This window comes from Setaria viridis, chromosome 2, assembly GCF_005286985.2.
Source record: "Setaria viridis chromosome 2, Setaria_viridis_v4.0, whole genome shotgun sequence".
Lineage (NCBI taxonomy): Eukaryota > Viridiplantae > Streptophyta > Magnoliopsida > Poales > Poaceae > Setaria > Setaria viridis.
This window is the reverse complement of record NC_048264.2, coordinates 13,364,894-13,378,279: the sequence shown is the minus strand read 5'-3', so window position 1 is coordinate 13,378,279 and position 13,386 is coordinate 13,364,894. Positions and strand designations below refer to the sequence as shown.

General features: G+C 42.0%; 1 protein-coding gene across 1 annotated transcript; it reads right to left on the bottom strand.

Moving 5' to 3' along the window:
• Positions 1-881: 881 nt before the first annotated feature.
• Positions 882-2,267, bottom strand: LOC117844120 (uncharacterized). The gene is made up of 4 exons (XM_034724890.1): positions 1,954-2,267; positions 1,649-1,832; positions 1,295-1,495; positions 882-1,124 (listed from the first exon to the last, which is right to left on the bottom strand). The coding sequence occupies exons 1-4, from the start codon at positions 2,265-2,267 to the stop codon at positions 882-884; spliced, it is 942 nt and encodes a 313-aa protein (XP_034580781.1).
• Positions 2,268-13,386: the final 11,119 nt, after the last annotated feature.

Genomic DNA, 13,386 nt, shown 5'->3' with positions numbered 1-13,386 from the left:
ATAGAACATGACTTCGTGTGTTATATAGATCCCTATACTTCTTGAAATGCAGTGTTGTCCCACTAATATAACATGATAATGCAGTGTTGTCCCACTAATATAACATGATAAGATCGAATTTTATGCTTTCGAGTAAGCCATTACTTTCATTGGCACATTTTTTGACTTGTTTTATTGCACCCTCAGTTTCTCCCAATATTTATCCAGTAATTTATCTTATAAATCTATAAGTGCAACGCAACTACGAGTTATTCAAATTTGAACAATTTGCCAAAAATAATATAGCACACATGACTCAAATTTTAACAATCTTCCAAGAATAATATAGCACGCTTGTCATACGCACATGCAAGTTAAGCCACCGAAGTAAAAGATCATATCAATCTTTGTGGATTCTAACACATCAATATTCTTGACCCACGTTAAGCTCAAATTCACTTTATTTGAATATAATTAAATTATATCTATATAAAAATAAGTTTTGATCAATTTAATTGAGTTCACAAGGCTTTTAGATAGTATATGAACCTAGATGACACCCAAACATCAAACAAGTGCAACTCGATTATCAAATGTATTTGTTCGGTACACAGCAAAGGGATGCATGGAGGATTTTTTTTTCTTTGCATCACACCCATTATACATGGACCACTTGAGACACATGGAAAAATGCTCGTGACATCAGAGAAGTAATAGAATATCATGAAGCATAGTGAACTTATTGAATGAAACCAAACTGATTCCAGAAATACAGTTGTCGCTGGGGACATTATTTCTCAATCATACAAGAGAAAAGAGTCTTATGGAAAAGCAAACAAGTAGGTTCGGTGGTACAGGAGGAAACCCATCTTATTGCAGCGAATAAGCTGGTAACTGTAACTTCACTGACGCACAATAACACCAAGTGCACCAACTGCAACTCCAGTGCTAGCGAAGAAACCCACGACACTCCCACCCTTCTTCTCAGGAAGGCTGAAAGGAGATTCGGATGTTTCTTTACCATATGGCCCCAGTGTCCGGAGATTTGTGACTATCGTCAGTGATGACAAAACAGTATATATATTGTTGCATTTGCCAAGCGTTCCAGAGACTTCATGCACAAACTCAGTAGGACCAAGCTCGATCTACATTAAAGGAAAAAAATTATTGAGCTGGAGCAATGCATGTCCAACAATGCCACAATAATTACTGAAAATGGGTTTCAGCACTTCAACTGAAATCCGTATACCCTAATCACAAAAGTGATGTTATTCTGAATATAAGAAATAATATAATATGGTCACGATTTACTTACTATGCCAGTTTCTGAACCTTCTGTACCCCTTCCTTCAGTGTGCTTAGTGCCATATTGGTCAATGTGACTGTACTCTATCGAATAAATGAGGTCACCATGGTCAATTTTGATGGTCTCAAGGCGGTGAGATTCATATTTTGGTTCACGGGCTTGCCCTGCGTCCCCACCCTTTGGTCCATCTCTAGTATATGTATGTGTATACTGGAACAAGAATGATGGGAGAGTTAGTTTTAGTTATTAAAGCAGGTGCACTGAGGAAATGAAACAGCTGTGTAAGATCATATTCACAAAATAGAAGATCATTTTCTGGGATTTCATATGCACACCAACCCTATATATGGACACAGGCCTCACCTTCGTTTGGAAGATCGCATAAATGTCAAGCTCTATAATATTCCCAGTATCAACTACTTTATGCAGTTTTTTGTTGATGAAACCTTGTGCAAAAGTAAACTGTCCAGTCCCACCGACAATACTCCACTGGTCAGTACCCTTGTCAACACCTAGTCCCATCACTTGAAGTGTAGAATCCTTCAGCCTGTATACCACATATGCAGCAATGCAGCATATGTTGCCCTCATGATTCTTGAACTAAACAATAAAGCAACTTCATATTTCAACAGCATTTCCAGCGTTATTATACTCAGTTAGTTACTCACCCATCAATCTCAAAAGCAATGGTGAAGGAATTGTGCCAGTTACCACTCTGCATGTGCAGCCCTTGCGATCGAGCAACGATGGCATCTTTACTGAGGTCAGGCCCGTCGTGTATTGCCCAGTTGTTGGACACAGTAGCACCGAACCCACTTTGACCTTTAGGGCTCAGAAGGGTTAGATGCGTCGGGCTTGGCTCGCGGTAGGCGTGGTGCAGGTATAAGTTGCTAATCTTGAGCTCATTTTTCTTCATTATGGTGGTGGATGGATCAAAACTTTTGATCTGGAAGTTTGAGGGAAGCTTGGGAGAGGCTGCCATGAGTAAACAATGTGGTGACCTAACTACGATTTGATTGATGTGTTGCGTGCTAATGTGCTGATTGGCTTGGGTTATTAAGTTGGTGGTGGTGTGAGGAGGGGGTAACAATGGCTATTAGGGCAGACCTGTTGGGATTCATGAATGTTTTAATTAGTTTTTCCCTTTTTCTATATGCAGCGCGTGGCTCACGGAAATAACACTACATGACACGAAAACATGCATGGAGTCACATGAGCAGCCAGCTGGCTTGGAGGTTAGGTATACAAAACATGGAAAGGAAGCACACTATAGTGCAATGCAAGACACAGGACTCAAGAACCGATGGTGTTTATGCTACTCCGAAGATTTACATTCAATGATTGTGATTCTCACCAAACACATACTAATTAGCATTGTTTCAATGAAACTAGTTCATAATCCCTTTGTTTTCACTGTATAGATTGCTTGTTCCCTTGCCTTTGGGAAGTTGAATTGTAAAAAATTAGCCTTGAGTTAAAAAAAAACGTGACCGGAGGGGGAGATGCCCTCTACCGTTTTTTAATGAGAGGAAGTGACTTTGGCTCCCGGTCATGAAAAAATCTCCCGAACCCTGGTTACACCACGAGGGGGATTTTTATTATACAACATCCAGGGTTCAAACCATGGGTGGGTGGCACCTATACTGGATGTCCTACCACTGAGCTACAAGCTCATCTACATTAGCCTTTCGAGTTCAAATGTAGGAATTAGTTTTCATCTGTTTAATTTGAAACTTCTTAAAGAAAATGCTTATGAGGAAAACCAAACGAGCCATACATCAGTTGGTCTGCATCTTCTTTCATGAAAGGAATATTATAAATGAACTTTCAAGGAAAAAAAAACCCAACAAGAAGAACAAAAGAGAAGAGGAAGAGATAACAAAGGAAACGTGGATGGATCACGGCACACTACTCTTAGTGTATCGTCACTTGATGCCTCAAGATAATACATGACTTGATATTAATTTGATATTGTTGCAATTGTTAAGTGATTATTGGCATTCTTGTACTACATCATATTCTGCACGCGGCATTTATACAAGTTTATAACTCTATAACTTATATATCATGTGTAGTTGATGCTAGATTTAGGTGTTATCAAGCAGGTTTAGGGTGACCACGAGAGATTAATATGGCTTTTTTGTTAGGTTTTCTAGGGCATAGCGAAGAAGCAAAGGTTGAAGCTTGTTGGAGCCCAAAAGTGGCAGCGATACCGATCAGGCTCATAGCCGATTTGATGCATGCCCATCGGTCTGACCGGTGGCCCCGACCGGTTAGACTGGTCAATTCGAGTTTGAGATAGTTCCTGAAATCCTGGTTGAATTGGAGATAAAGCGGGACTTCTTTGCGGGAAAATACCTCCCACCCTATAAATATAAAGGGCCTTGGCCGATTGAGGGCTATTACCCAATCGTCAAACACATTTATCTACTTTTTATCTCCAAACCCTAGCTTTTCCAACCTCCTGCTTTCCTCCTTCGTCTCAACGGCGTTTGAGGACGTTCTGAGTGGCCTGACCGATCTCAGAGCAACCCTAGGCTCGCCATCTCCGACGGGGTCCCTCCCGAGGTGGTGAACGTAGGCTTTCACAGCGCCCTGTGTCAGATCGGCCTGCCTGACCGGTCTGACCGGCTAGGAGCAGGAGCTCCGATGAGGTGATCACTTGATTCGTGCGCGAGCTAGCGCATTCGTGTGTTGGCCGAAGAAGGTGCCAACACATTTTGGCGACTCTGATGGGGAAAAAAGATCTGGTTTTTACAACCGTTCTGGAAAACCCTAGCAAGATGGGATCTAATATGGAGATCGACAAGAATAACATCATCGAGGCTTCCGTGGAGGATCTCAGCAAGGAGGAGCGGCGAAACATCACGACGTTCCAGGAATACGTCAGCATGCAATATCTTATGGGCATCAAGAAAGATCACAAGGGCAAAGCGACGAGAGTGTAAGACTTCGAGATGCCCGCAATCAAGATGAAGGATAGCATGATTGATGAAGTACGCAACGTAAGTGATTCCCCCTCTTATCAGTCCGCATTTAATGAAGAGTTCCGTAAGAACCTCCAGGAACAAAATAAGATTACTGCCACTTTAATGGCACAAATAAATCAACTTGTAGAGAGTAAATCCATTGCATCTAATAAAGATGATTTTTCTCAAGTTGATTCACGTGGGATCGTGCATACGAGTCCATCGGCAAATCCAGGGGCTACTCCTGAAAACCCTAAGTATGGCCTGCCGTTGAACTTCTATGTAGGACAGACGCCGCCCCGGGTCCAACCGCCAAAGCCGAACACGGCTGAAGCGGTCAGACCAGTCCAGATAGGTGGTCTGACCAGTCAAGCTTCCCAGGCTGGCCAGTTGGTAATCGTCCCTGAATCGCCCGTGCCACTCGTTGTTGTGCCTATTCGGTTGCTCCTAACCGTACTAGTGAGCTTGGGATGAATACACCCTCAATTAGCACAACAGCGTACACATCGCCTCTGATCCCTAACACCACTGTTGCATCTAGGGGTATTCGAAATGACGTGTTTTCTGATTTGCATTGCATTCAGAATGGCAACCCACCCCATGCGAGTACTGTGAATACATCAGCCTCAGAGCTACCCGAGTCACATCCCCTTCGCCAGATTAGAAGATTTAGAGAGGAGATGTTGGCTATGATTCAAAGTAAATTTGGCATAGATACGAGTAGTTCAAAGTTATATCAAAAGCCATATCATGCTAATTTTGACTATATCCCCTATCCTGTCGGTTGGCGCATGCCCGATTTTGTTAAATTCAATGGCAAAGATAACCGAACTACCTGGGAGCACATTAGTCAATATTTGGCTCAATTAGGCGAAGCGGGTTATTATAATGCTTTGCGGGTTCGCTTATTGTCTTTGTCATTAACTAGAACTGCTTTCGCTTGGTATTCATCTCTGGCTCCCGGCTCTATTGATTCGTGTGAACAATTAGAGTAGAAATTGTATGATCATTTTTACTCTGGGAGTTTCCAATTTAAGTTGACGGATTTAACATCGGTTAGGCAAGGAAAAAAGAATCTGTCTTTGATTACATAAGATGATTCAAAGAAACTAAAAATGATGCTTTAATTTGTCGCTTTCTGATAGTGATTTGGCTGATCTTGCTCTTAAAGGTTTAAGATCATCCATCAGGGATCGGCTAGAAGGTTTTGAGCTTCATACCATTGCACAAGTACTCATGAAGGATTCAACAATGGAACTTAGAATTGCTAAAGAAAAATATAGCTTTAAGTCTCATCGGTCTAATATGCATGCTATTGAATATGATTCTGATAGTTCGAATGACGACGACAATGAGGTTTATGTTACTGAATTTGTGTGGCCTTCTAAAGCTAAATCCAATTCTTGTGCATCTCTTAAGCCGGCCCATAAGAGTCGGCAAGAAGAAGTAAAATTTACTTTTGATGTTTCCAAGTATGATCATATTTTTGATGAATTGCTTAAACTTGAACTTCTGAAAATATCTCATACTATGCCTCCACTTGAAGAGCTGAAAAGGAAAGCATATTGTAAGTTTCATAATACTTTTTCCCATGCGACTAATGATTGCAATGTGTTTTGTCGGTAGGTTCAATCAGCTATAAATGAAGGACATTTGACGTTTCATGAAATGCAAGTGGACAAGACATTGTTTCCTATCAATACAATGGACATACAACAACCCAAGGTACTGGTTCGGCCGCATCAAACCGAAGCTACTAAAGGCAAGAATGTGGTGATCGGGGAAGAGAAGCCCGATTTGAGGAAAACAGAGTTGACAAGGGAAGTGGTATATGAAAGGACTCTAGATGGCAGAGAGTAATTCAAGATTATTGTAAAAGCCTCTGGACACGTGGAGCAAGCGACATCCACATCATTTGGTAAAAAACCGCTCAAGTCTGCTGGCCAGACCGAACCAGTCAGACCGATGCAGGGGACTGGCCAGACTGGTCAACCCTAGGAACGTCCCCGAATGTTGAAACCGAAGCGTCTAGAAATTGGGACTTGGAAGCTCAACGTGGCAAAAGATCAGGGGAGCAGCCCTAGGGAAAAAGTCACCTTTGATATGCTTCTGGACAAATATTCCAAGCAGAAGGCCGTTATAAGTGATTGGCCGGTAAAAAAGAGAATGAGGTCACCTACTCATCAAGGGAGACAAGGTTCGCCGCCAAGAGTGGTTACAAGACAGAGAAGTGACCAAGTGCAACCAAGGCAATACCTCTCCACATCTTGGGCTCTTCCGGCATCAAAACCTCCATGCCCGGTGTGGGATGATAATGGGGTAATGTGGGTACCTTACCAGTCCATGCAGCAGTCGTCTTTCCATCCTGGATGGGGTGAATCAAGAAATTCGACTTTGGATAGGATCTCACGCCCCGTGCAAGGCTGTTGGGCACCCCGCTCATCTGGTCAGGGTGCACACACCTGACCGGTCAGACCGGTCTACCCCAACAGGTCAGACCGATCTGTCCAGTCACCTAGGACACCTCCTCTAAAGCAAGTGTATCGTCCTAAGTAGAGATAGGAGGAGGTTCAGAACATAGAAGTAGACTCAGGGAAAGGCAGATAGAAAGCTATTATCTAGATTGGATCTATGGAAGTTCCCATTGAAGCAAATGTTGAAGGACCGATTGGCACAAGCAATCTGGTCATGCCATCTGTTTAGAAGGTTCCCGCTGCTAATGATCATGAGGCTAGCAGCAGTGGGTCGAGCTCCAAGTACTTCTTGCCAAGGTGGTGTCCTCTGGGTTGACTCGCACACAGAGGAGGAAGTTGTAGAGGCTGAGGCTGCAGGAAAAGAGGGAACAGGAGCTAGAAAAATAGAGGGATGAGGCATTCAACAGATACAGACCCATGGCACCTCAGAAGGAGTGGAGAGTTAAGGCCGACGCCCCAGCTCCACCGGTTAGACCGGCTGAGGAACCAGTTAGACTAGTTGAGGCGTCTATGCCAACACCCGAGCCGGTCAGACCGGTCGAGCTAGAGTTGCTGCCCGGTTTTGCTTCTTCTGTCCCTATGGCTCATGACAATGAGCTGGCATCAGTCTGCGAATCAGAGGACGATGAACAGCTTACTGATTACAGTACTTCGCTTGAGAGCATGAACTTGGACATAAATGTGATTCATATGTCGATGGATGGTTATGTGATCTTGGAAGATAATTTGGCTCATCTTGACTTTGGGCCTAAGGAAGCTGTGTTCCAGAAGCCTAAAGCTATTGAAAGTCATCTGAAAGCACTATATATGAAAGGACATATCAATGGGAAGCTAATTTTTCAGATGTTGGTTGATGGAGGGGCAATTGTCAACTTAATGCCCTATTCCTTGTTCAAGAAATTGAGAGGTTCAGATGAGGAGTTTATCAAGACCAACATGACTATCAGCGGTGTGGGAGGAGGCGAGCCTTTGGAAGCTAAAGGCGTTATCTCTATGGAGCTCACCATTGGGAGCAAGATGTTGGCTACCTCTTTCTTTGTCGCCGAGACCCAAGGTAATTTCAATTTAATTTTGGGTCGTGATTGGATTCCTGCAAATCAATGTGTCCTATCTACCTTGCATCAATTCTTAATCCAATGGATCGGCGACGAAGTGGAGATTGTGCATGGTGATACGTTGGCTTGTGTTGCTGTGGCCGATAGTTCCACCATAGGTGTGCATGAGAATGTCAAGTGCTTGTCTGGTGTAGATCTTTTTGATTGTGAGTACATTAGTTGCACAAAGGATTGTTTTGTTGCTGCTGTATTAAAGCCGGTTGAGGATCGGCTAGCTTACCACATATGATGTAATGGATGTAAAGCTAGAGTGGTTGCAGCAGAGGCTAGAACACTATCGGGCGCAGAACAACGATATGTGTGAGGCCATTGAGGACCTTGATGATATGAGTAAATTAGGATAAGGGTTCATGTTGGCCAATCCTTTAGAGGAGGTGGATATTGGTGATGGTACTGTACCAAGGCCGACATTTGTAAACAAAAATCTGGAGCCTATTTTCAAGGCAGATTTAATAAAGTTATTAAAAGAGTATGTTGACTATTTTGCATGGAATTACACTGAAATGCCTGGTTTAAGCCGCGAGCTGGTCGAGCATCGACTGCCCATTAAGTCTGGTTTAGGCCTCATAAACAACCTGCTAGGCACTTTAACCCTATTATTTATGACCGAGTGAAAGAAAAAGTCAATTGGTTGCTTGATGCTAAGTTTATTAGGTCTTGTCGATATGCTGATTGGGTTTCTAATATTGTGCCTATTGAGAAGAAGGGCGCGGGTAATCTCCGAGTATGCATTGATTTTAGAGATCTTAATAGATCTTCACCAAAAGATGAATATCCTATGCCTATAGCCGATGTACTTATTAATGCTGCATCTGGATATAGAATGATTAGCTTTCTTGATAGTAACGTTGGGTATAATCATATCTTCATGGCCGAAGAGGATATATCCAAAACACCCTTTGTGTGTCCAGGATTTGTTGGTTTGTTTGAGTGGATCGTTATGATTTGTTGGTTTGTTTGAGTGGATCATTATGACTTTTGGTTTGAAGAATGCTGGCGCTACTTATCAGAGGGCTATTAATTTGATTTTTCATGATTTGCTTGGAGTAGTACTGGAAGTGTATATCGATGACATTGTGGTAAAATCGGCCGGGTCAAGATCCCATTTGGCTGATTTGCATTTGAGAAGATGCGTCGATATGGTTTGAAGATGAATCCGCTCAAATGTGCTTTTGGTGTATCGACTAGGAAGTTCTTGAGCTTTGTAGCGCGTGAGAAAGGTGTTGAGATTGATCTAAAATGATTGAATCTATTAGAAAACTACAAGCTCCTGCTTGCAAAAGAGAGTTGCAAAAGTTTCTGGGCAAGGTGAATTATTTGAGAAGATTTATTTGCAACCTATCCGGGAAGGTGAATACATTTACTCATTTACTTTGGTTGAAGAATGAAGCTAATTTTAAATGGGGGCAAAATAGCAAGAAGCATTTGAGGAAATCAAGAATTACTTGTCTTCACCGCCCATTCTTCAGGCGTCAAAGCATGGTGTTCCTTTTAAATTATATGTGGCAGCCGAAGAGGGTGTTATTGGGGTTGTTTTGACTCAAGAAACTGAAGGGAAGGAGCATATTGTTACTTATGTGAGTAGAAGATTGTTGGATGCTGAAACAAGGTACACTTTTATTGAGAAGTTGTGCTTGTCATTATATCATGCTTGTACCAAGTTGAGGCATTATTTATTATCAAATGCTTGCATAGTGGCTTGTCAAACCGACATAATTAAATAATGTTGCAAAAACCTATTTTGAGTGGTAGAATTGGCAAATGGGCGTATGCTCTCATTGAATATGATCTGGTTTGTGAACCGTTGAAATCAATGAAAGGTCAAATTGTAGCCGATTTTATCGTTGAGCATAGAATTGATGAGCAACTTGATTTAAGTGTCGGTTATATTACTGTTACCCCTTGGAAACTGCACTTTGATGGATCAGTTTGCAAAAGTGGTTGCGATGTTGGTGTGTTCTTATTTCACCAAACGGGACTGTTTTTTATTTCATAGCCGATTGGATCACAAGTGTACTAATAACCAGACCGTGTATGAAGCTTTGTTATTCGGTTTGGAGATTTTGGAAGAGATGGGGGTAAAACATGTTGAAGCTTATGGAGATTCTCTACTGCTGGTACAGCAAGTATCCAAGGTATGTAGAATCCCAAGCGCTCAGTTGACAGAAAAGTCCGACGGTGAGCACTCAAGTTCATTTTGGTGGATGGTGAGTTACATCATCGGACGATTGATGGATTGCTTTCAAAATGCTTTGATTCTAATCAGAGAGGTGCATGAAGGAGTTTGTGATACGCATCAATCGGCTCGTGTGATGAAATGGCTTCTTAAGCGAGCTTGTTTTTATTGGCCTAATATAATAGCCGATTGTTTTCGTTACTACAAAGGTTGTGAAGAGTGTTAGAAGTTCGGGGATGTTCAGTTGGTACCTGCTTCATCGATGCATTCAATTATAAGGTCGTGGCCGTTTAGAGGATGGGGATTGGATTTTGTTGGCAAGATCCATCCTTCTTCATCAAAGGGACATTGTTTTGTAATTATGGCTACTGATTATTTCACCAAGTGGACTGAAGCGATTTCCCTTAAGAATATGACACATCGAGAGGTGATTGGGTTTATTAAGGAGCGCATCATACATAGGTTTGGTATTCCGCAGACTTTGACCACAGATCAAGGAACCTCATTCATATCTAAAAAAGTGCGGGAGTTTTTGGAATCTTATGGCATTACATTGCTCAATTCATTTCCTTATTATGCTCAAGCTAATGGTCAAGCTGAGTCTAGCAACAAGATTTTAATTAAGCTCATCAAGAAAAAGATAGAGGACAATCCTAAAAGATGGCATGAGGATTTATCTGAAGCTTTATGGGCTCATCGTATTTCTAGGCATGGCGCCACTAAAGTTACTCTTTTTGAGCTTGTCTATGGTCAAGAAGCCGTTTTGCCCGTTGAGGTAAATCTGGGTGCATATAGCTTGGCTAAACAAAATGATCTTGACTTTGACACCTGTTTTGCTTTAATGATGGATAATATTGATGAAGTGATTGACAAGCGGTTGTAGGCTTTAGTTGAGATTGAAAAGGATAAAATTCAGGTGGCTAGAGCATACAACAAAAGGGTCAAAGCCAAGATATTCTAGGTAGGAGATCTGGTTTGAAAGACAATTATACCTATAGGAACCAAGAGCAATAAATTTGGAAAGTGGTCCCCAAGTTAGGAAGGGCCATACAAAATTACAAGTGTGCTTCGTGGAAATTCCTATAGTGGAGATATTGCATGGATTTCAACTACCTGGAGCTCTGAATGGGAGGTATTTCAAAAAGTATCATCCAAGTGTTTGGCAAGATACTTGAGAGATATGGCCGAAATTTTGAAATATCGCTCTTAGAACAAATGGCCGGTGGAATTCATCGCCCTTAGGTTTATTTCTTAGTATGCAAGCTTTACCAAGAAACAGGGGGCATGTGTTGGAGCCCAAAAGTGGCAGCGGTACCGATCAGGCTCATAGCCGATCTGGTGCGTGCCCACCGGTCTGACTGGTGGCCCCGACCGATCAGACCGGTCAGCCCGAGTCCGAGATAGTTCCTAGAATCCTAGTCGAATTGGAGATAAAGCGGGACTTCCTTGCGGGAAAAGACCTCCCACCTATAAATATAAAGGGCCCTAGCCGATTGAGGGCTATCACCCAATCATCAAACACATTTATCTACTTTTTATCTCCAAACATAGCTTTTCCAACCCCCTGCTTTCCTCCTTCGTCTCGACAGCGTTTGAGGACATTCTGAGTGGCCTGACTGATCTCAGAGCAACCCTAGGCTCACCATCTCCGACGCGGTCCCTCCTAAGGTGGTGGACGTAGGCTTTTGCAATACCCTGTGTCAGACCGGCTTGACCGGCCTGCATGACTGGTCTGACCAGCCAGGAGCAGAAGCTCCGATGAGGTGATCACTTGATTCGCGTGCAAGCTAGCGCGTTCATGTGTTGGCCGGAAAAGACGCCGACAAAGCTACAGCAAGGCATATGCTAGCAGCGTGATGAACAAATAAAGATCCTATTTTAAGTTATAGTTTATATATTTACAGAAGTGCTGAGTGTGCACTTTTCCATGTACCTGTTTCTTTTGTCACTGGAACTTCAACACGATGAAGATGCATACACTGCACAAGATTTATTGATCAGTTTGGCAGAATATTTTTGGGTGGCGTGAATTAATCGTAACTTAGTTATTAAAGTTCCTTTTGGTGGAATTTTTCTATCTAGGTACTCTGAGTTTGTGACTTAGCATGGGTGTTTATACGTAATGTAATCTGACAAACTTGTGAGGATGTTGTCAATTTTAAGGTATATATGCTGGTCCAATCTCTTGAAAGTGCTCAGAAGGATACAATGTGTGTGTTTCTGTCCATAGGAGCAAGTGTGCATATGTGTATACCCCCATTTTATTTGGAAAAATAATAATTTAGACGTGAGCACATTATAGATATGTTTATTATGCGTACTGACAAAGCACTATAGTTTATTACATGACCATGTTTGCGTGGAGGAAAAAACAATTGTATCCATAAGTTCCCAACAAGATCTACTCGACCATTATTGAACGGATAAAATTACTACGTCAAACTCACTGCTTCGCGACATTGCTGAACGCATCTCATTATTTGGATTACTGACTACTTCCTCCATCCCAAATTATTAGTCATTTTAGCATTTTTAGATTCATGCCTTTTATTATATTATATATCTAGACATAATATATATCTAGGTGCATAGCAAAACTTATGAACCTAGAAATGCCAAAACGGCCTACAATTTGGGATGGAGGGACTATGACTCACTAAAAAAACTGTAAGTTGTTGGTCCGTGAAAGATGTTGACAAGTCTCACTTGATCATCACAGTCGCATGGCCATATAGATTAATTATGTTTAAGGACAAATAATATATTCGCTCCGAAAAAGACATTCCTTGTTACTCAACTCGTCGGTGTACTTCACATTCCAGGTTTCACGTGCAAACACACGTTGCAGTTGTTGATGTGAATATCACTGAATAAATATCACCACATGCTCGCCGTGTGATCACCTCAAGGGCTCAAACCAGAGCGCAATAGTTGGGTGTCGATGGAGACCTCGTGCACCTAAACTTGATTGCAGAAATAGTCGTTCTGAGTAGGAAAAATTAATTATCAGAGACAACAAAGAGAATTGATTGACGCTAACATCACTGAGAATATATCATCATAGTCCAAGGAAGCCATTTGTGCAATGACAGGCACAGATGAAGTCTGCATTGCTTGCTGTAATATAACCGCTTCGTTCAGCGAATACTACAATGGTACACGTCGTCTACGTAAGTGCTGTCGAGGTTAAATCCCATGCTCACATCTCTGTACCTACAAATGCAATGCTCACGTACATGCGCAGCACAGCAAGCTGCAAGCATGCATGCACTCACACTTATTATGAAGTCATATTGGAGACTAGGCTGATAAATCTAGAAATTTATGAAGTCAATGTAGACATCTTAATATTACCGGGAATAATGCA